Here is a 24,687-nt window from a genome sequence, read left to right as displayed (position 1 = left end):
TCCCTCTCCCTTTAGCTTGGTTTTCAAAGACCCATGTGGTGACTGGCCACCACCAGAAAAAAAGGGAAAGTGAAAGGTTCCCACTGCATTTCTCCTTTGCAGCCTGTGATCCTTACTAGCTCCCAGTTTCGTCTTTTGTCCAGGGGCTCTTAACCATGTTTGTGTCATGGACCCCTTGAGCAGTCTGGTAAAGCCTATGGACCTCTTCTCAGAAAAATGTTTTAAAATGTATGAAATAAAACACAAAGGAAACCAACAATAATGAAATACAGATATCAAAACAATAATAAAGAAAAGTTCATGGAGCCCAGGATAAGAACCCCTGCTCTCGGGATTATATGGATTCACAATTTGCCAGGCTTTTAACAGTTGAATACCAGTCTCCGACTTTGCCTGACTTTTCTAAACTATCTCTAAGTCCCCGTGCGAAGCCAAATTTCACTTCTCTGTCTCTCTATTTCTATCTCTGACTCTCTGTCTTTATCTCTCTGTCTCTGTTTCTAGGTCTCTCCCTCCCTCCCATTTTCCATGGTCCCATTGCTTATAGTGGCATCCCTTTCTTCCACCCTCTTGCTTGCTCCTTGTGTCTCACATACTCAGCTTTGGCTTCTTGCATCCACAAACCCCACCCTAAAGATCAAGATTGGCCTCTGAAGTTCCCTTGGGGCTTAGGGAAAAAAAGCTGTCCCCAATGAGAGACATCTTGGTTTAAGGCTTGGTCTTTGAGAAAGCAATCTAGCCAGTAAACCCTAAGTTAATGAGGCACATTTTAGCCAACAAAATGTACCTTCTTTTGGTCAGAGCACCCTCAGGTGGGGAGAGGGAGAAGGGAGAAGGGAGAAGGCAGGGGGAAAGGGGGAGACTACTGATAGATTGTGTTTCTCCTTCTCAAAGAAGACCATGACATCAGGGAAATGATGACATGACTTACCATTGACTTTGATTTGCATGAGGGAGGGCTGAGCAAGGTCACCAGCCTCACTTTCTCTTCCCAGAACTGTCTGGGTCCAGTGGCCTGATATTCATCAGGATGATTGGAGATGGCCCAGGATGCGTTGGGAGACCCTGGTGCTTTTAGGCTAAGGCCTTTTCAGGTTCTCACTTTGAGTGAGGTAATGCCTGTTTAGCGAATGGGCCTCTTTAAGAAGTGAGTCAAGGGATGGCCCCTTTAAAAAAAAAATCAAACTGGGAGAGGAAGACCCTCAGCTTGCAATTTACTCTGGAGCTCATAGATTGGACATCAATAGGTCTCTACCCTCCTAGCACAGAATGAATGCAAATACTGAATAGGAAATAGGAACTGTTTCTCTTTTAGCCAGCAACCCTGAGGGTCCTCCCCTCCCAGTTTGATTTTTTTGGGGGGTGGGGGCTAAAGGGGCCATCCCTCGACTCGCTTCTTAAAGAGGCCTGGACCCCCCTGCCTTGTAAATTTTAAAGAGGCCTGGGGTGTAGGGTGTGTTCAGGGAGGACTGGTACTTCTGGTGTGAGGGGTTGGGGAGTCCTTTTCAGGGCTGCTTTCCACCTTTGGTGTCCACCTGTTCTCACCTGTGGCTCCAAGAAGCTGGAGCATGCAAAGCAGCCACATCCCGTAAACGTTTTCTGCAGATGGGCTAAACCAGGTTGGGGGCAACCAAGGGGTTTCAAACCCATTGGCGAGTGGGGGGGTGTCTCCCCAAGCATGTGAAGACTTCCCCTGGTAGAATGGGCAGATGAGAACAATTTGTTCCAAAGGCCATGAAGACAGGTGAAGCAGGCACTACGGATTAGAGCTTGGTCAGACATCGAAGACTCCAAGGTCATCCACTGCATCTGGAGCCATCTCCACTTATCTTGATTCTGTTCTGCCACTGGACTGTGGAGACTCGGGAGGAGAGAGTGAGGATGGTGATTTCTTGCTTCTCCCTCCCCTCCTCCCCATCTGAGGGTGCTTTGGCTAAAAGCTGCCTCACTGACTTGGGGTTTACTGGCTACATTGCTTTCTCAAAGACCAAGCCTTAAACCCAATTCACTCTGGAGCTCATAGATTGGACAATAGGTCCTTGCCCTCTTAGCACGCAGTGAATGTAAATAGTAAATAGTAACTGGTTCTCTTTTAGCCAGCAACCCTGAGGGTTTTCCCTTCCCAGTTTGATTTTTTTTTCTTTTTTTTCTAATTAAAGGGGCCATTCTTTGACTCACTTCTTAAAGAGGCCTATTCACTGAATGGCTGTTACCTCACTCAAAGTGAGAACCCGGAAAGACCTTAGCCCAAAAGGGCCAGGGTCTACCATCACATCCTGGGCCATCTCTAGTCATCCTGATGAATATCAGGCCACTGGACCCAGATGGCCCTGGAGGAGAAAGTGAGGCTGGTGACCTTGCACAGCCCTCACTCAAATCAAAGTAAACTGCAAATCATGTCATCATTTTCCTGATGCCATGATTCTCTTGGAGAAGAAGGACAAACACAACCATCTTGGCCCACAGTGAAGCCTTTTGGTTGTGCTCCTAAAGTAGGTCACAAAAGTAAATACAAAAAAGAAAAAACAAACAAAATCCTAACAAATAAGGACCTGATATTTACACAATTTGGTAATCCCCAAAGGATTCAGGTTTCTCATTCTGAGTTGTCATTGCCAGAGATTTCAGGACCAGGTTTCTCTGGTAATTGGATGCATATTCTCAATGTGCTGCTTTATCCAAAGATTATAAGGATCAATTTCTATTTTGTTCTCAGTCACACATAAATAAAATGGCATGTTGTCCCGTACCTTTATCCCTATTCTAATTCTAGTATCTGAAAATTCCTCCTCTTATTTCAGTTTTTTCTGAAATGCATTGTATCCCAGTGATTTCAAGCACTGACTTCCCCCCTCCATACTCTTATATTAAACACAGGCCATAAAGAAAGTTCTGGTTCAAATGAACAGTATCTCACATTTGCTTGTTATCGTTGTTCAGTCATTTATCAGTCTCTGTGATGCCATTTAGGGTTTTCTCAGCAGAGACACTGGAGTGGTTTGTCATTTCCTTCTCCGGCTCATTTTATAGATGAGGAAACTGAGGCAAACAGGGTTAAGTGACCTGCCCAGGGTCACACAGCTAGTAAGTACCTGAGGTCAGATTTGATCTTAGGAAGATGAGTCTTCCTGATTCCAAGCCCAGTGCTTTATCCATTTTAGCGACATCTAGCTGTCCTTATTCCTCTTGAATGTCACCTTTTTCTATACTGCACAGTGCTTCAGTCCTTCAAGGTCTTTTCCAGTCTCCACTCTTATCCCGGATGTTAAGCTAGCCTTCCTAGCTTTGGGGAGATTTATTATCTGCTCTCCCTTTCCTCCAATAAGCAATCTTTGTCCTTTGTTAAGTCTCTGCCAAGGACAGCAGATAACGACCTGATGTTTACATAACTTGGTTGTTCCCAAAGGTTTCAGATTTCTAATTCTGAATTATCAGTCACTCAGCCAACAGAGGGAAAGGGAAAGGAACAACCATTTATATTAAGTGCTACTATATGCTGGGCACTGTGCTAATCCTTTTATATATATTATCTCATTTGATCCTTATGAGAATCCTGAGAAGTAAATACTATTGCTATCCCCATTTTATTTTAGAAATAAGGAAACTGAGGCAGACATAGGATAAGTGACTTGCCTAGAGTCACACAGCTAGTAAGTGTCTGAGGATGGATTTGAACTCAGGTCTTCCTGACTCCCTAGGGGCAGCTAGGTGTATAGAGTGCCAGACCCGGCATCCAGAAGACTCATCCTGCTGAGTTCAAATCTATTGTACTTTCCTAGAGACAGTTTCTATGTGGATGTTCTCCTTTTTAAAATATTATTTTATTTCCCACCCCCCAATTATATGTCAAGATACTTTTTAGCATTCATTTTTACAAGATTTTGAATTCCAAATTTTTCTCCCTCCCTCCCCTCTCCTCTTCCTAAAAATGGTAGGCAATCTGATATAGGCTATAAATGTGCAATTATGTAAAACATTTCTATATTAGTCACAGTTGTAAAAGAAGAAACAGATCAAAAGGGGAAAAAACCATGAAAAAAATAAAGTGAAAAAAGCATGCTTCAATCTGCATTCAGAGTCCAACACTTCTTTATCTGGATGTAGATAGCATTTTCCATTGTACGTGTCTCGGATCATTGTGTCGTTGAGAAGAGCTGAGTCTTTCGTAGTTGGTCATCATACAGTGTTGCTGATACTGTGTGTGATGTTTTCCTGGTTCTGCTCATTTCACTTTGCAGCAGTTCATACAAGTCCTTCCAGGTTCTTCTGAAATCTGCTTGCTCATCATTTCTTATTGCACAGTAGTATTCCATTACATTCATATGCTATAGCTTGTTTGGCCATTCCCCAATTGATGGGCATCACCTCAAATGTCTAATATCTTGCCACCAAAAAAAGGGCTTCTATAAATATTTTTGCACATGTAGATCCTTTCCCCTTTTTTTATGATGTCTTTGGGATACAGACTTGGTAGTGGTATTGCTGGATCAAAGGCTATGCACATTTTGGTTGCCCTTTGGGCATAGTTCCAAGTAGCTTTCCAGAATGGTTGGATCAGTTCACAACTCCACCAACAATGCACCAGTGTCCCAATTTTCCCACATTCTCACCAATATTTAACATTTTCCTTTTTTTTTCATATTAGCCAATCTAATAGGAGGCAGGAGGTATCTCTCTAATGAAAAGTGGTATACAGCACTTCTTCATATGACTATAGATAGCTTTGATTTCTTCCTCTGAAAATTGCCTGTTCATATCCTTTGACCACTTATAATTGGAAAATGGCTTGTATTCTTATAAATTTGACTCAGTTCTCTATATATTTGAGAAATGAGGCCTTTATCAGAGATACTTGCTGTAAAAATTGTTTCCCAGCTTTCTGTTTTCCTTCAATTCTTGGTTGCATTGGCTTTGTTTGTGCAAAAGCTTTTTAGTTTAATCAAAATTATGCATTTTACATTTTGTAATGCTTTCCATCTCTTGTTTGGTCATGAATTTTTCCCTTTTCCATAGACCTCACAGGTAGACAATTCCTTGCTCTTCTAATTTGCTTATGGTATCACCCTTTATGTCTAAATCTTATACCCATTTTGACCTTATCTTGGTATACGGTGTGAGATGTTGGTCTATACCTAGTTTGTGCCCTGTTGTTTTCCAGTTTTCCCAGAAGTTTTTGTAAAATAGTGAGTTCTTATTCCAAAGGATAGGGTCTTTGGATTTATCAAACACTAAGTCACTCTTGGTTTACTACTGGGTCTTGTGTACCTAATCTATTTCACTGATCCACTACTCTATTTCTTAGCTGGTACCAGATAGTTTTGATGGTTACTGCTTTATAATATAGTTTGAGATCTTGTATTGCTAGGCTACCTTCCTTTGTATTTTTTTTTATTAATTCCCTTGATATTCTTGACTTTTTGTTCTTCCAGATAAATTTTGTTGTTATTTTTTCCTAACCCTATCAAATAATTTTTTGGTAGTTTGATTGGTATGGCACTGAATAAGTAAATTAGTTAGATAGAATTGTCATTTTTATTATATTGGCTTAGCCCACCCATGAGCAATTAATATTTTCCCAGTTGTCTAGATCTGACTTTATTTGTGTGAAAAGCATTTTGTAATTGTGTTCATGTAGTTCCTGGGTTTGTCTTGGCAGATAGACTCCCAAGTACTTCATGTTGTTTACAATTATTTTAAATAGAATTTCTCTATCTTTTGCTGCTGGGCTTCATTGGTCATATGGTTGGTGGTTGTCCTTTGTCCTCAAAGAGGATCAAAATGACATAACTATGCTAGAGTTAAGTCACAGTGTGTCTGACTGTGGCTGATCAAACCAAAATGAGCTTGGGATGCTCTACCACAGGTCGGGCACAAATAGTCCATGCAAACATTTGGGGTGGATTCTCCAAATTTGCACATTGGTATGGGTGATGTCTTTTGATTTGTATGTAAATTGGATTTAAGTGAGGCAGAATTACATGAAGTCACCAGCCTCACTATCTCCTCCAGAATCACAGGCCAGTGGCAGGTCAGAGTCAAGGTGATTGGTGATGGCTCCAGATGCAATGGATGACCTCAGTGTCTTTAATGTCTGATCAAGCTCTAAGTGCTGCACAGTGCCTGCTTTAGTGGCAAAGATACTGGAGAGGTTTCACCATTCCCTTATCCAGGTCATTTTATAGATAGAAAACCAAGACAAACCGAATTAAGTAACTTGTCCAGGGTCACACAGCTAGTAAGTGTTTGAGGCTGGATTTGTTCTACGGCCAGCACTCTATCTGTTGCACCACCTAGCTGCCAGGTTCATTCTCCCTCTCCCTTTCCCTCCCCTCTCCTCTCCCTTTATTAGAAGAAGGAAGAGGAGGAGGAGAAAGAAGAAAGGACAAAGAGGAAAGGGAAAAATAAGGAAGAAAAGAAAGAGGAGGAGGAGAGAAGAGGAGGAGGAAGAAGAACAGAGGGCAGAGAAAAATAATTGTGGGGTGTATACCATTTTCAGAGCCATCAGGGCAAGAGACAAGTGAAAATTTATATTCTCCTTTCGTGAGAGGGACTTGACAAGGATATAAAAAGGGCATAAGAAACTGGTAGGAGGCACTGAAGACCCACCAAGTGCAGATGGGGTTGTGTTTAACCACAGGTGCCTTCAACTTATAATGCAGGAACACAAGTTTGAGAGTCAGGTCCCCTTAGACCTCTGTACAGAACTTTAGTGTGGTTCTGGCCATTTCCTTCTCATATATTGCATCAAATATTTCATTCTGGGCCACCGTGAAGTAATTCTTCCAGTCACCAACAATCCCTGGAAAATAGAAAAGAAAGGGAATGAAATTTCCAAGCCATTTCTGTCTTGACAATTGTTTGTGAGGTCTTAGAAAAGGAACAGGTTATGAACCAGTGTGGGTGGTATGCCTTGGAGCTTTGGAAAATCTCCCAATTTATTTTCATACCTCTGCACCATTCTCTCTTGTCTGACATAAGCAGGTGACCAACAACTCAAAAAGTCAACTCTCCAAGCACAGAATGGGGGCAGAATCAAGGGTTTATATAATGCTTTCATACGTTACTTCATTTGATCCTCACAACAACTCTGGGAGGTAGGTACTATTGTTAGTCCCATTAAATGGGTAAACTGAGGCAGACAAAATGCTTCGCTCAGGGACACACAATTAGGAAGCCCCTATATCCAGATTTGAACTCAGGTCTTCCTGACTCCAGGTCCAGCCCTCTCCCCACCGGGCCACCTAGCTGCCTCTATAAGAATCCTTGAGTTTTATCTCAAAAGGTCAAGATGGGTCTCTGGCCAGCTGGAGGCTCTGATTTGAATCACGAGCTTGTTTGAGAAAACGCTTTGAGAACAAGGTGTTGGAAGAGGTGACAAACAGAAGAAGCAAGAGAGTGAGCCCAGCCCAGGAGAGGTACAAGGGCTTCCCACTGAAAGTGCCACTGGTCAGTTTCTTTGCTGGGAATTTGCAAGAGACCTTCTGCTTTGCTGATTGACCGGAGAAGGACAGCTGCTGGAATCTATCAACAGTTTTCTAGCAACATCTACAGGCAGAGAAAGGGGAAGCCCATGCTGCCTTCTACTGCCCTCTTCCCTTGGACAGAGTGTTTTCTATGAGATCCTGCATAGGACTTTTGACGGGAGGAGAGAGTGAGGCTGGTGACTTTGCACAGCCCTGCCTTACTTAAATTCAATTCACTTGCAAGTCAAGACCTTTCTGATGTCCTTGATCCTCTTCAAGAATGAAGGACAGATGGGGCAACTAGGTGGTGCAGTGAGTAGAGCACCGGTCCTGGAGTCAGGAGGACCTGAGTTCAAATCTGGCCTCAGATACTTGGCACACTCACTATCTGTGTGACCTTAGACAAGTCACTTCACCCCAATTGCCCTGCCTTTCCCCCTCTGGAAAAAAAGAATGAAGGACAACCAACAATTCCATGAGATCCTACATATGGCTTTTGATGAGTTTTTTTTCATGAGATCCTTGTGATGGAGGAGATGTAGGGTACAATTAGATGGGTTCAGATTGAGTGCCTCAGTCCAAAGATTGGTGTTTATTAAAATGATATCAAGCTGGAGAAGGGGGTCTAGATGTTGAGTCTTTTCTATACAGTACCCTCTTCTGTTTGAAATCTTTATTAATTCCTTGGATGAAGTCATATATGGCTTGCTCATCAAACTTGTATGACAAAAAGCTGAGGAGAGCTAATCCATCAGATGGAAGGATTTGGATCCATGAAGATCCAGAATGGTGGACTGAAACTAAAGAGGTGGAATTTAATACAGGTAAAGGTAATGTTCTGCACAAAGATTTAAGAAGTTACTTGCCCATGGATGGAATCATGAAAGCAATTCATGTTAAAAGGAAAAAAAAAACCCCAACTGGAGGATCTTTATGGGCTGTAGTTTCAATATGAATCAACACTGTGATGTGGCGGCTCCCTGTCCCCCAAAAGCAGCAATATTAGGTGGAATCAACAGAAAGATGGTGACTGTCCTTCTGTACTTTGCCCTTGTCGGATCACTTCTGGAGTATTGTGGTCTGTCCGGGGTACCCCTCCCCCTCAGAAAGGAAATTGACAAATTGGAAGGTGTGTCCAGGGGAGAGTGACCAGGATGGTGACAGGATGGTGAACCTGTGGCATGTGAGAGCTTGGCTGAAGGAGATGAGAATGATTAGCCTGGAGAAGAGGACACTTGACTGTCATGGGGTTGGGGGACACACTAACAAATTTCAAATATTTAAAGCGTTGTCTGCTTAGCTCCTGATTTGGCATTAGGGACAATAGGTAGAAATTACACAGAGGGTCATTCAGGAGCCAGCTTGAACTGGCTTTTGAGATCCCATTGTTAAATTTTCAATATGAGCCCTTTCAGATGGGTCTGACTCTCCACAACCCCATCTGGGATTTCTTGGAAGACTACTGGAGTGGTTGCCATTTCCTTGTGCAGCTCATTTTATAGATGAGGAAAATTAGGCAAACAAGGTTAAGTGACTTGCCTAGGGTCACACAGCTAGTGTCAAATATCAGATTTGAACTCAGGCCTGACTCCAGGCAGGTCCTCCTCTATCCACTACATCACCCAGCTGCCCATATGAGCAGTTCCACCTCAGGAATGAAAATCACTACATATCAGGGCTTGATGTATTGTTTTATTAATTGCCTAGACTTAATAAATAGTTTATAATGTAGATTAAAGGTAAATGTTTGCTTGCCTACATTTCTTTACACTCCTCTCCTCTACTCCAGCTTGCTTATTTAACATTTCCTAGCATAACCTTGATATCCCAGGGAGACAGATTTTAGCCTAACAAAAAACCAAAACAGTTATAGAATCTGTTTTCCCTCAGCAGAGGTCTTGGAGTGGAGATTGGATGACTGTTTGTTGGGGATATACAAAGTAGGATTTATACCCTGGGGAAGGGTTTTACCATGCCACCATCTCTGAGGTTTGCTCCAAGTCTCTATTTCTATGGTTCCATGATTTCCCTATTACGTCAGAAAAACTACCAACCTTGAAAAGTTTAGTATAAATAAAGTTTTTGTAAATAAAAACATTTTGAAAATGCGCTAGGAGAGTTGCTATTTAAAAAATCCTCAGGTAAAGCAAATAATCAACCAATTTTAGTTGATTTGTCTTATAAATCCAGATTGTCATAGATTTGTCATCTATATGATGTGACTTAAACCAAAGTGTTTTAGTGAGGGAGAAATCTAGGTCAGAATGTATCAAAAGTCTCAATTTGCTATCTTTAAAAAACAAAACAAAACAACCCAAACAAATCCACCAAACATTAATCTGGCCACCACTTTGAATGGATCAGGGTTCCCCAACCTGGAATACATGTGCCCCCAGGGATATGAGAAGCTTAGTTTCTTTCTTATATGCATGGGTTCAATAAACTTTAGAATGGATTTCCTTTCATATTAAATTGAGGGTATGGTAAGATTTACTGAAAGCCAAAATGGAATAGGGACTGAATAAAAGCGTGGAATCCCTGACTTAGAAAAAAGAATAACTGTGTCTGGAGGCATCTGGGAGGGCAGAGGAGGAGAAGTTCAAATCCTCCCTCAGACATTTAATTAGTTGCCTGATCTTAGGAAAGACACCTAACTTCCATCTGCCTCAGTTTCCTCATCTATAAAATAGATGAGGAAAAATCACACCTTCCTCCCTGGGCTGTTGTGTGGATCAAGTGAGATAATATTTATAAAGCAGTTAGCACAGTGCCTGGCATGTGATGTGCGGTGGCATTATATAAATGCTAACCTCTATAATAATGATGATGAGGATGGTGACATTATTATTATCATTTCTTCCCCACACAACAAGCAATGAGAGCACAGAAAGGGTGATTGGAAATCTCAGGAAAATTGTTACCCTTCCGCAGGTGAGAAGAAACTTCATGATCCATCATTTTACTCGATATATTCGTGAAGTTCAACAAGGGATTATTTTTCATCATTTCAAATGAGGTATGATGGAGGATCTTCTCCAAGACCTCTTCATCCAGGTTCTTCCCTAGGAACTGCATCACCTTCTCAATTTCCTTCTTAGGGTTCTGTTAATGGGTAGAGAGAGATTTCAAGGAAGCTAGTATGCCAAGTAGTTTGGTGAATGTTTTTTTTCTGGAATATGTCAGGGAGAGATGATGGAAGAGAGGATTGGGGGTCAAGGAATACATTGGATCCCTAGGTGTCCTTCCCCTCCCCATTCCCTTGAAGACTTTTGTGGGGTTGCCTTTGCCAAATGGTGGTAATTGGAACTGATGGGATGTTGCTTGCTGGCCCTACCTTACCTCTGGCCAGGTATGGAGAATAGGGTTAGGGTTAGGGTTGGAGTTTTCTTGGCAAACAAGGTTAAGTGACTTGCCAAGGTCACACAGCTAGTGTCTGAATTTGAACCCAGGAAGATGAGCCTTCCTGGTGCTCTATCTACTGTGCCACCTAGCTGCCAAATCTACACAATGACTCTGAAAATATATCTTAAGTTGCCCCTCTAGTTTAGTACTTCTCTGCCAAGGTATGTTTATTAATTGTAGATTTCTCTGCATAGTTACCTCTTCCTTTCCTCCTTTCTCTTTCTCTTTCTTTTTTTTTGAAGCCTAACTCACAATTATTATATTTTTCAGTTTTGTAGTATTTTTGTTTCTTAAACTTTTTTTTGGTTTTCAGCATTGATTTTCACTACAGTTTGAATCACAAATTTTCTCCCCATTTCTACCCTCCCCCCCACTCCAAGATGGCTTATATTCTGGTTGCCCTGTTCCCCAGTCAGCCCTCCCCTCTATCACCCCCCTCCCCTCTCATCCCCTTTTCCCTTCCTTTCTTGTAGGGCAAGATAAATTTCTACGCCCCATTGCCTGTGTATCTTATATTTTAGTTGCATGCAATAACTTTTTTTTTTTGAACATCTGATTTTAAAACTTTGAGTTCCAAATTCTCTCCCCTCTTCCCTTCCCACCCACCCTCCCTAAGAAGTCGAGCAATTCAACCTAGGCCACACATGTATCATTATGTATAACCCTTCTACAATACTCATGTTGTGAAAGGCTAACTACATTTTGCTCCTTTTCAACCCATCCCGCTTTATTGAATTTTCTCCCTTGACCCTGTCCCCTTTCCAAAGTGTTTGTTTTGATTACCTCCACCCCCCTCTGTCCTCCCCTCCATCATCCCCCCCATCTTTTATTTTATTTTTTTATCTTCCTCTCTCTCCTTTCCTGTGGAGTAAGATACCCAACTGAGTATGTATGGTATTTCCCCTCAGGCCAAATCTCATGAGAGCAAGGTTCACTCATTCCCCCCTCACCTGCCCTCTCCCCTCCTCCCACAGAACTGCTTCCTCTTGCCACCTTTATGCGAGATAATCCACCCCATTCTATCTCTCCCTATCTCCCTCTCTCAGTATGTTGCTCTCTCATCCCTTAATTTCATTTTATTTCTTTTAGATATCTTCCCTTCATCTTCAACTCACCCTGTGTCTGCTCTCTCTCTTTTACATATATATGTATATATAAAACACACACATATATATATATGCACATACATACACATACATACATATACACATAGATATATACATACATACACATTCACTTATATATATACATAAACATATACATATATATATATACATATATATATATATGCATATTCCCTTCAACTACCCTAATACTGAGGTCTCATGAATCATACACATCATCTTTCCATGTAGGAATGTAAACAAAACAGTTCAACTTTACTAAGTCCCTTGCAATTTCCGTTTCTTGATTACCTTTTCATGCTTCTCTTGATTCTTGTGTTTGAAAGTCAAATTTTCTATTCAGTTCTGGTCTTTTCACTGAGAAAGCTTGAAAGTCCTCTATTTTATTGAAAGTCCATATTTTGCCTTGGAACATGATACTCAGTTTTGCTGGGTAGGTGATTCTAGGTTTTAATCCTAGCTCCATTGACCTTCGGAATATCGCATTCCAAGCCCTTCAATCTCTTAATGTAGAAGCTGCCAGGTCTTGGGTTATTCTGATTGGGTTTCCACAATACTCAAATTGTTTCTTTCTGGCTACTTGCAGTATTTTCTCCTTGATCTGGGAGCTCTGGAATTTGGTGACAATATTCCTAGGAGATTTCTTTTTGGGATCTATTTGAGGAGGTGATCGATGGATTCTTTCAATTTCTATTTTGCCCTGTGGCTCTAGAATATCAGGGCAGTTCTCCTTGATAATTTCTTGAAAGATGGTATCTAGGCTCTTTTTTTTGATCATGGCTTTCAGGTAGTCCAATAATTTTTAAATTTTCTCTCCTGGATCTATTTTCCAGGTCAGTGGTTTTTCCAATGAGATATTTCACATTGTCTTCCATTTTTTCATTCCTTTGGTTCTGTTTTATAATATCCTGATTTCTCATAAAGTCACTAGCTTCCACTTGCTCCAATCTAATTTTTAAAGTAGTATTTTCTTCAGTGGTCTTTTGGACCTCCTTTTCCATTTGGCTAATTCTGCCTTTCAAGGCATTCTTCTCCTCATTGGCTTTTTGGAGCTCTTTTGCCATTTGAGTTAGTCTGTTTTTTAAGGTGTTGTTTTCTTCAGTGTATTTTTCAGTATTTTTTTGGGTCTCCTTTAGCAAGTCATTGACTTGTTTTTCATGGTTTTCTCGCATCCTTCTCATTTCTCTTCCCAATTTTTCCTCTACTTCTCTAACTTGCTTTTCCAAATCCTTTTTGAGTTCTTCTATGACCTGGGGCCAGTTTATGTTTTTCTTGGAGGCTTTTGTTGTAGGCTCTATGACTTTGTTGTCTTCTTTAGGCTGTATGTTTTGGTCTTCTTTGTCACCAAAGAAAGAATCCAAAGTCTGAGACTGAATCTGGGCGCATTTTCGCTTCCTGGCCATATTCCCAACCAACTAACTTGGCCCTTGAGTTTTTCAGTGGGGTATGACTGCTTGTAGACTAACGAGTTCTATGTTCTACGTTTGGGGGAGAGGTGCCAGCTCTGTCAGACCCGCACTGCTCCTTCCCCAAGAACCCCCAACCCGAACTGGGCTTAGATCTTCGGCAGGCTCTTCACTCCTGCTCTGATCCGCCACTTAATTCCTCCCACCAGGTGGGCCTGGAGCCGGAAGTAACAACAGCTGTAGCTGCCCCACCTCTGCTGCCCCTGGGGCTGGAAGCCGAACCTCGAACTCCTTCCACTCCCGCAGCTTTTCCCACCAACCTTCTCCGAAGTCTTTGGTGTTTGTGGGTCGAGGGGTCTGGTAACTGCCGCAGCTCACATATTCAGGGCGCTAGGGGCCCCATCCGCCCGACTCCAAGTTTGGTTGTTCCATGCCGCTCAGGCTGGGCTCTGCTGCACTCCGTTCCCAGCTCCCAGCTCCCAGCTCCCAGCTCCGTGTGGAATAGACCTCACCCAGAGACCATACAGGCTGTCCTGGGCTGGAGCCCTGCTTCCCTCTGCTGTTCTGTGGGTTCTGCCATTCTAGAATTGGTTCAGAGCCATTTTTTATAGGTTTTTGGAGGGACTCGGTAACGGAGCTCACTCTAGTCCCTGCTTACCAGACGCCATCTTGGCCTCCTTTCTCTTTCTTTACCAAGAAGAAGGAAGTGGAGAAAGAGAAGGAATACGATCAGCCCTAGTGATTTATAATTGAAATGGTCTGTTCCTAGTCCTCTGCCCCTCCTCTCCTCACCAAGTCCAAATCTAAATAAATAATTGACTCTATTGTCGGGGCAAGGGCTTTGAATTTGTTCTTCTTCAAGGATGGAGGCTGGGTATGGAAAGCGGAGAGGACCCTGTGTGACTGCACTCAGGTGTTTGATTGTCTGGCAATTTGATCTTGTTGCATTTCTTAAAGACCAAGGGAAAGGACTGCAGTAGGAGCTTGATCAGAATGTGAGGAGGAAAATTGAATATGTTTATTTGTTTTCTCCACTTGAATTCTGAATTTTCTCTTTGTCTTTCTGCCCATCAGGCATGTAAAAAAGGAAAAGGTTAGATTACTCTCCACCTGGCACAGAAGCTGCTCACTGTCTACAGATGAGGAATGATTCAGACTTGTTTATACTTCCCTGGCAGTCATAACTACCCCACCCTCTGTGATCAAACAGGGTACAAAAGGCTCTCTATGGCCCACCTTCTATAGACTGAATCTGAGGGAGCATAATTAAGAATTGAAACTATTATAATATATGGCAAAGGTGGCTATGTTCACTGCAGTACTCATGATGGGCACAAAGGGGAATAAGAATTTATAAAACACCTACTATGTGCCAGGCACTATGCTAAGCACTATACAAATGTTACTGCATTTGATCCTTACAACAATGCTGAGAAGTAGGTGCCATTATTATCCCCATTTTGCATTTGAGGAAACTGAGGCAAACAGATTAAGTGACTTGCCTTGGGTCATGCAGCTGGTAAGTGTCTGAGGCTAGATTTGAACTCAGAGCTTCCTAACTCTAAGCTTTATACACTGTGCCACTAGCTACTTCTTAAAGAAAAAAAAAAGATCCATAATAATGTTCTTGAGTGGTGCCTTTCACTATTTAATTGGTCCCGAGTGGCTGTTGTTGAATTATTTTAGTCATGTCTGACACTCTGTGACCCCATTTGGGGTTTTCCTTGCAAAGATACTGGAGTGGTTTGCCATTTCCTTCTCCTGCTCCTTTTACAGGTGAGAAAACGGAGGCAAATAGGGTTAAGTGACTTGCCCAGGGTCTCACAGCTAGTAATTATTTGAGGTTAAATTTTAACTCAGGAACAGGAGTCTTCCTGAGTCCAGACCCAGTGTTTTCTCCATGGCGCCACCTAGTTGCCCTCCTAGGTGCCTACCAAAAAGGAATAGGAGAATTTGAGAAGTTTCTCAAAGTGAGGTTGAAGGATTTCCCTTGGACTACATCATTTTCATCCTTCAAGAAGAGGCTTATCCATGAGGAGCAGATGGACTTCATTATAGCCTGGAAAAACTTATATGAACTGATGCTGGGTGAGGGGAGCAGAACTGGGAGAACATTATACATGATAACAGACACTTGGTATCTGTAAGGACTAACTTTGATAGACTTGATTCCTCTCATCAATACAAAGTTCAAAGACAGCTCCAAAAGACTCATGATGGAAAAAGCTATGCACATCCAGAGAAAGAATCATGGAGTCTGAATGCAGACTGAGGCAAACTATTTGCTCTCTTTTTCTCCCTTCTTTTTTGGTTTTGTTCTTCTTTCTCATGATTCATTCCATTGGTTATAATTCTTCTTTACAACTTGACTATTGTGTAAATAACTTTAATGTGAAGGTATATGTAGAACATATATCAGATTACATCTGTTTTAGGGAGGAGGGGGGAGGAGAGGGAGTGAGAGAAAATTTGGAACTCAAAAACTTGTGGAACTGAGTGTTGTAAACTAAAAATAAAAAAATAAGTTTATAATTAAAAAAAGAAGAGGTTTATTCACCTCACTGACTTCAGATCTGGCTGTTAAAATTCCTTGGCTTAACAGTAAGAAACATAAAATGTAGAGAAGACTCCATCTATAGGTTTTGATGAATAATACATAAATTGTAAATTCTAGGATAAACCAGGACCAGGAGAAGATAACAGGACACTATGTAGGCCCGGGAAAAGGCTGGGAGGTCAGTCATGCTGTATTTAGCAGACTAACAGCTATCATTGTATGCTTTCACTCCCTTTTACAGGGACTTTGAATGTAATTAATTTTTTCTAAATTTTTTTTTAATGTGCAGTAAGCTAACTTGCTTTGGAGAAAAGTAACATGGTTTCAAGGCCAGAAAAAGGCAGAATGAGAAATAATACAACTAATATAATTTCTTCCATATTCTTACTATGGGAAATTAAAGGCATCAATATCTATGAATTTTGGAGTTTGGAAGAGAATATAAAAATTAGAAAGCACAGGTGAGGTTGGTTGGTTGAAAGATGATTTGTTGTCTTCCTCTTTTGACGTGGAGGAGCCTTCATTTTTTAGCATTTGCCTCAGACCTTTTTCTAAATCCCCAAAAGGATTTTCTTTTTCCCTGAAGCTAGCTTGGAAGAAATTCATACTTTCTCTGTCTAGTTTAGAGCTTTATTGTCCCTTATGGTTGACTTAATTATTATCTAGGGGCATATTCTTTCTGAGGACTGAGTAGCTTGGAGACACTGTTTTTCCTCTCATTTTACTTCTCTTTCTTCATATCCTCCTATGAATTCCCCCATCCCCTTTTGCCTAACGAGGAGTTTTGGTCTAACCGAGGTCCAACAGAATCCTGAAAAAGTACCTTTATTCTCCTATCTTTCTAGAAGTATCTTCCCTGTAGTTGCAGTCACCACTTCTATTATCAGTTTTCTTTATATGTATGTGGCATGCATAGTCTCCCTCTCTGAGTGAACCTATCTATCCATCCATGTACTTGCCTTCTTTATTTGACTAAACTTAATAAGTTACATGATTTTTAAAAATAGACCCCAATGTAAAAGCATGATCTAGTTGACCTAATTTTCCTTTATTTATCCATCCATCTCTCTATCCATCCATCCCTCTCTCTATTTGTCTATCTATTCCTCTCTCTCTCCTCATCTATCTATCTATCTATCCCCCCTCTCTCCACCCATCCGTTTATCTATCTCTTATCTCTCTCCATCTATTTATCTATCCCTCTCTCACTCTGTCTGTCTATCCCTATCTATCTATCTATCTATTTGTCTATCTCCCTCTCTCTGTCTACCCATCTATCTATCCTTCTCTCCCTCTCTCTATCTATCTATTCCCAGTGAATTCCCAGAGTACATCAGCATGCTTATGAAAATTTTCCTCCTGATGGAGAGGATAAAGAGTCTGCTTGTAGGAGAGACATGGTGATCTATAATGAAAGTGCCTAGGAGAGATTGTGGACTATATATAGACATTTTGAAACTGGTTCTGGTTGGACAACCACATGGTGAATAGGAGATTGTTTGGCTGTGGAATCATTCAAAAAGGCACCAGTCAGCCTCAGTTTCTTCTGCTCTAACCTTGCTTTGATGTCTTTGCTGATAGTAGCTGGTGAGAGCCAATAGTGTAAGGTGAGAAGCCTTGGACCCATCCTATTGAAGCAGCTATGTGACTGACTGAATATAGACCTGGATTCTTTGCCTCTCTTTCTTTGCAGGTAAAGGGAAGGGGTATCCTGGTGCCCCAACACCTGGACTTTGCAGCCAGATCAGTGTTGATAGCAAAGGAGCATGGAGTGACCTTTGGGACTCAGCCTAGAAGTAGGTGAGATGAGGACTCATCTGACAGTCATGCACATATAGATATGAACTTGGTGAGAATGAGGCTATATAAGAATTGAGCTAAGTGTGAGCCCTTTCTCCTCAGAGACTGAGGTGTGATAGCAGAGAGTGTGCCTCTGACATGTTGGGGGGAAATGTTTGTACTTTGTACTTTTATTCTTGGTGTATTTTAAGGCAAATGTTCAGATTAGCAAATTAGCAAAAGCTAAATGAGATTAAATAGAGTTTAGGCTTAAGTCACTGACACTGAACAGTGAGGGAAGTACAACCAGTGGGAATGTGACCTGAGAAGAAATTAGAGAAGAGATATCCACTAAACCCTTCAGAATGCCTCTAGAACCCTGAGGATGCCCAGGGTCTGACTCTGGGAGAACAGACTAGACCCTACATGCTACATTTAAACCCATATTGTGAGTATGAGTTGTTTCTTATAATCAGCTAAGATTTCCAACTGCCCAAGGCAAAACTTCATAAGTTCATAAAATAATTGGAATGTCTATAAGTGAAACATACGTATGCAAGAGGAAGCTTGGAAACAAATGATAGCTAGGCAGACCAGCACCCCAGTCAGTGAACGAGTGAAGAGAATGTAAGTATGTATTGATATGAACCTTCTTACCCCATGGTATAGAGGGGGAATCAGCCATAGTGTGGTGCATAATCTCTTTTACCTTTTTCATATCTTCATAGAATAGATAGAGCATGGGGTAGGTTTCCTTTTTATCCCACCAGCTCTTCACATGGGCAAACCAGGAACCATAGGACACTAAATCCAGAGAAAGGAAAAAGTGGTTTCTGTAAGAATCCATCTAACCAACCATGTTTCTATCTGATTAGCTTTTTTGATATTTGGTCACCAGGGCAACTGAAAACATTGAATTAGATACTTTTTGGCTTAGTATTTGTGTATGGGTGTACATTGTGGGGGGATTCTCTTGATCAAGAGGAATAGGACTCTTGGGAGAAGCTTATCCATCAGTGGAGTATCTTTGTGGGTCAAAGGTATGGCACCAAGTTGAAAGTAAAGAAATTAATTAGCACACTAAGGAAGACTGTTCTTGCTGATAACAGTTTTAGCTTCTTAAAATTTTTAAACCTTTTCAGGACTGCTTAGAGTCAATCAGATGCATTCCATGGTGCTTAGGATAGATATATAAAGCATTTCACAGGGGAAGGTGGAATGGGGAGGTGTCATTCAAGAAGGGGAGCATTGGGAATGTGACTGGAAGGATTTATTATCAGAATAAGAAAACATCCTCTGTTCAAAGGCAGGAGGCAAAGGGAAATGGCCAAGCAATTTCACAATTTTTAAATAAATCCAATTAAACAAAACTCAGGGTTGAGATAACCATTTAGACAAGATTACAGGTATCTCTTATATAAGGACCACAAATATTTACTACTACAGTGAATGAGACTATATGCTTTGCCATGTCCTTACATACTTTGCTATATCTTATTTCTTCTTCAATAGAGGATGGGGAATTTCCACTATTGGATCACCAGGTGATTGGGTGATTAGTCCATCAAAATGTCATGAAGTAATTATGGTTCCTATTCCTATTTTTCCCCATCACATTATTAACAGTAAGAAAAAATGGGAAGGATATTATAAAAATTTTAGAGTGAAAGGATAATATATATATGTATATATATATTCATTTAGGATTTCTTAGCATTGTTCTGAGAATAGTAATTATTTGTATTAAGACTAACTATGCAGGGAATATTTTTAGAAGCAGAGATGAAAAGAAATGTACAAAAATCACTTGTAGCTTTTCTAGCATGGACAGATCCCAAGTGAAGTAAACTTATTATTTTCCTGCATTTCCACTCTTTTTATTAAGCTCAGCAATAGCTTCTATGAGCAGTTGATCAGTTCCTGGAAGGCCAGAATATTTTCAGGATCTGGTTCAGTAGATTGTATTATTACTTCACATGCTTGTGCATAGAACTACAATTGGGATTTGTCACCAAATGATGCTTTGAAAAGAAAAGTCAGATGATTAAAAGTGAACAGAGACAAACATTATCAGTAGAAAAAAATAGGAGTAATGAACCGAATATGTGATTAGAAACTAGAAAACTAACAAATAAACAAACTCCAAATAAACATGAAAAAGGAACTCTCAACAATTGGAGAAAAACTGAGCAAATTGAAAAATAGAAAGACCATAAAGGTGATAAACAAAACTAAAAGCTGATACTTTGAAAAGAAAATTGAATTAAATTGATAAATTGAATTGAAAATTGATAAACCTCTAGCTAACTTGATTAAAAGGAAGAGGAAATCGAACTAACAAAATACAAATTAAAACTGAGAATTTAAGAAATAGAGAATTAGGTATAAAGATATATTAATAGAATGTCAGATAGGATCGTAATTTAATTTTAGAAAAGGAAATTGAAATTACCAAAGGGGTGAAAAATTACAATAATCTGGGTCCAGTAGGTTTACCAGGGAATTCTATCAGACCTTTAAAGAACAATTATTACCTATATTACACAAATTATTCTCAAAAATTGAACAAGATAACCAAATCCTTTTAAGAGACAAATGTAGTTTTAAAGATCAATGGGACCCTCTCCCCTCAACCACCCCAGATCCCATCTACCAGTTCCCCACTGAACTATGCATAGGCATTATAGGGCCTTTTAGAGGAGGATGATTTTTTTTCTTCCTATTCCAGAGACATTATCGGAGGCAGGATGTAAGAAGTACAATGATTCTGGAGCCAGAAGACCTGGGTTCAGATTCCATCTCTGCTACTTATTATCTCTGTGACACAATTAATCATATTAAAAATAAAGACATTCAAAGCCACATGATTCTATAAATAGAAGCAGAAAAAGCCTTTGTTGGGGGTACAATACTCATTTGTGCTAAAAACCATACGTACACCAAGAAGAACTTTTAAATATGATTTTAGAAATACCTAAAATCAAAAGCAAATGTTACGTGTAATGAGGAAGCATTGGAAACTTTTTGAATAAATAAAGGAATAAAGCAAGAATGTTCTCTTCATACTCTATTATTTAACATACTTTTAGAAATGTTAGCAATAGAAATAAGGCAAGAAAAATAATTTAAAAGGATAAAGATAGGCAAAAGGAGACAAAACAGTCCTATTTGCTGACAATATGATGATTTGCTTAGATAACCTTAGAGAATAAGCAAAGAAACTAATTGAGACAGTTAATAGCTTCAGTAGGATACACCCCCCCCAAAAAAAACCCGTCCCAAGACAATTTATGCATTGTAGTAATGAAATGTAAAAGGAAATAATAGAAAGGAAAGCCTTATTCAAAGTAATTACAAAATTCATAAAATATCTAGGAATCAATCTACCAAGGCACACTCAAGACCTATACTTTTATAGTTATAAAATGTTCCTCAATGAAATAAAGAATAACATGAGTAATTGGAGGGATATTAGGTGGCCGTGGATGGGCTTTGCCAATTTGGTAAAATGATACTATCTAAAGTTATTTACAGATTCAGTGATTTATCAATTAAACTATTAAGTGAATACTTTGTAGAGTTAGTCAAAAATAATAACAGAATTTGCTTGGAGGAATATAAGATCTTGAAACTCAAGGGAAATGACCAAAAACTAGCTATGAAGCATGAGTGGTATTACTGGATCTCAAACTAGATTATATAAAGCAGTAGTCATCAAAACTATTTTATATTAGTTAAAAAATAGAAATAAAAATCAGTGGTACAAGCTAGATAAGGAAGAATAAAAAACAATTGAACTAAATAATCCAATATTTGATTAACCTGAGATCACAAATTACTCAGGGAAGGTTGTTTCAACAATTCAGCTAGCAGCTGCTGTGGGGGTGAAAAACCAACACGAGCTCAACAACAAGAATGCTCGCTGCAAACCCAGGTTCTTTTGATCTGCTTTACTAAGGAAGGCAATGTTAAGGGGTTAACAATCTTACTTTAATGCTTCTATTTGTTCTAGGATCCATGGCCATTTAATTTAGATTTTTGTTAGGCCATGGAACCTGGAAGGGGTGGAGTGTAATATCAATTAAGTTGAGTATCTTTGATTGAGTCTTATTAGGTGCTAAGCCCCAGGCCCAAACCCATATCTATTAGGTGCTAAGCCTATATGAATGTGAAGCCCTCAGGGTCCTAATGGGAGTTGCTAAGACCAGAGCCAATAGTAAGAGCTTAAGTTCTTGTTGCTCAGATGACATTTGATGACGGCTAAAGAGTGCATAAAAAGAGGGCATTTAGGGTTTGCTTAGGGCTCTCACTCTTGGTGGAGTGCTGATGTGGAGACTCTGGGCAGCTGTAGTTAAGAGCCCTCCAGTTTGTAAACCTCGATGTTCGGACTTTGTTGAACTCTGGTAATTATGAATAGAGATTTGAATCAGACAAGATCTGTCTGTTGATGTTTGTAATTTGTTTGTGTTTGCTCTGAAGTTCAGGGTGCTGGCTTTTTCCCCTGAGCTGAGTGAATGATATTTGTATGCTGTATTAAAGTAAGATTGTTAACCCCTTAACATTGCTTTCCTTAGTAAAGCAGATCAAAAGAACTTGGGCTTGCAGCATTCTGTGTGCTGGTTGTCATTGGTTTTGTACAGTCATAGTAGCTGCTAGCAAGATTGTTGAAACAAAGGATTCTCTATTTGACAAAGATTGTTGGGAAAACTGAAAAGCATTTTGTCATAAATTAAGTTTATACCAACATTTTATACCATTTACTACAAAGAGCTAAGAATACACATATGACCTGAATATTAAAGTTTGTACCACAAAAAATTAGCAGAGAATCAGATCAAGAATCTTGCACAGATATGGCTAGAGAGACAATTCTTGCCAAGTAAGATATAGTTAGGCTTGCTACACCAAGCAAGGGACAAAGGCAACAAGAAAATGTAAAACAGATAATTTCGATTACATGAAAATAAAAACAAATTTAATATACCTAGGAAAAGAAGGGAAACAGTTGATTGGGAAAAATTTCTTTGCATCAAATATTTCTGATAATGGTCTGATATACAAGATACATAGGGAATTGACATAAATATACAACAACAAAAACTAATCTCCAGTGAATAAGTGGTCAAAGGTTATGAACAGCAGTGCTTAAATGAAGAATTGAGAACTATTAACAACCATGTAAAAAAAAGTCAAAATCACTAATAATAAGAGAAACAATTTTGAGGTTTTACTTCATATCCTGCAAATTGACAAAGATGGAAATAGTTGGGGCTATGGGGGTTATGGAAAGACAGATACACTAATATGCTGTTGGTAGAGCTATGAATTGGTCTCACTATTCAGGAAAGTCAGTTGGAATTATGCTAAAAAAAATGACTAAAATGTCCACATGCATTGACCTGGATATTCCACTGCTAGGCATATATACCCAGGAAATCAACATAAAAAAGAAAGGCTCCTAAGCATTTACAGCATAACTTTTTTTGTGGCTGCAAATACTTAGAAACTAAGTAGATTGAGGAATGATGAGATGAATTGTGGCATATGAATGGAACATTACCACAGTGTAAAAAATGACAGATGTGAAAGATACAAAGAAGCACAGGAAGACATATGAACTGATGCAAAGTGAAATAAACAAAATCAGCACAACAATATACATAAAGACTGCAACAGTGTAAATGAGAAGGACAATAATAAAACAATTAAAACTGAATGCTATGAAATGATCATGCCTAAACTTGGCCCCAAAGAAGATGTGTGAGAATGTCCCCTCTTCTCTTCTTTGCAGAGGTATGTGACTATGGGTATAGAATCCTGCATATAATGTGTTTGGCTAATATGTGGGGTAATTTCTTTGACCCTGCCCCTCTCTGGACTAGTGAGGGAGGATGGAACTCTTGGGAAATGTAAGTGAAATTAAAAATGAAAGATACTACAAACATATTAAAAAAAAGAACTAAGACAATTTTCAGCATAATTCCAACCTACCTTTCCCAGTCACGTACTTCTCCAGGTACTCTGCCCAGGAGTTGGGGTAAGGCTCCAATTTATTCATCAAGTCGAAATGGTAATATGAAACTGCAACGTCTTTGGCATTCCTTGCCATGTAAATTATCTGCAAGAAGTAGGAGAGGAGATTTAGTGGGAATCCCAAGAAGAGAATTGTAATCAGGAAAGTAATTGAGCTTCAGAGAAGCTAATAATTCATTAATAGAGTTGATTTTTAAAAAATTGGTAGCTCACACCTAGAGGCTGGCTTTGGAATTGCCTTGGTGGGGGGGGGGGAGGGTGAGGTTTACAATGTCACTATCCTGAGTCCCCCTGCTTTTCCACTTTGGGTAGATTTCCACCTTATCATGCCTCCATAAAATGTCCTTCCTGTCTCCTCCCCATGCTGCTGTTTCCTCCCCTCCTACCTTGTCCTTTAAAAGTTTTTAAATTATTCATTTTTTATTTTGTTGATGTTTTCTGTCTCTTACAGCACCATAGTATCCCATGTATACCTTCACTTTCCCTCCTTCAGAGCCACCCCATAAGACAAGTAGTACAATTTTATTTTAGAGAGAAAAAAAATCAGCGTAATTGATGGATGCATTGGAAAAGTCTAAAAACATGTGCAATGTGTAAAACCTTCCTACCTTGCCTTTTATATGTTGTCTTTTTCCTATTAGAACATCAACCTCTTGAAGGCAGAGACTGCCTTCTTTGCTTGTAATTGTATCCCTATCCCTTAGCACAGGGCCTAGCAAACAACTAGTGCTAAATAAATGAGTTGTCCATCTATCTCTTAGAGGTGGATAGAGTGGTGGGCCTTTGGAATCTGGAAGACCTGAATTCAAATCCAACCTCACACACCTATTAGCTGTGTGCTCCTGGGCATGTTACTTAACTTCTATTTGCCTCAGTTTCTTCATCTGTAAAATGAAGATAATAATATTGCCTACCTCTCTGAG

General features: G+C 39.9%; 1 protein-coding gene across 1 annotated transcript in view; it reads right to left on the bottom strand.

The window, feature by feature from the left end:
* Positions 1–6,489: 6,489 nt before the first annotated feature.
* The window catches only part of LOC118852579 (sulfotransferase family cytosolic 1B member 1-like), a 30,427-nt gene continuing 12,229 nt past the window's right edge, over positions 6,490–24,687 (bottom strand). Inside the window, exons 4-7 of the mRNA XM_036762225.1 lie at positions 23,723–23,849; positions 18,441–18,535; positions 10,385–10,565; positions 6,490–6,799 (exon numbers count right to left, since the gene is read on the bottom strand). Coding sequence (XP_036618120.1) covers positions 6,687–6,799; positions 10,385–10,565; positions 18,441–18,535; positions 23,723–23,849 — 516 coding nt within the window. The 3' untranslated portion in view covers positions 6,490–6,686. The remainder of the gene's footprint in view (positions 6,800–10,384; positions 10,566–18,440; positions 18,536–23,722; positions 23,850–24,687) is intronic.

Source organism: Trichosurus vulpecula, chromosome 6 (genome assembly GCF_011100635.1).
Source record: "Trichosurus vulpecula isolate mTriVul1 chromosome 6, mTriVul1.pri, whole genome shotgun sequence".
In the NCBI taxonomy this organism is placed as follows: domain Eukaryota; kingdom Metazoa; phylum Chordata; class Mammalia; order Diprotodontia; family Phalangeridae; genus Trichosurus; species Trichosurus vulpecula.
This window is presented reverse-complemented; position numbering and strand designations above follow the sequence as displayed.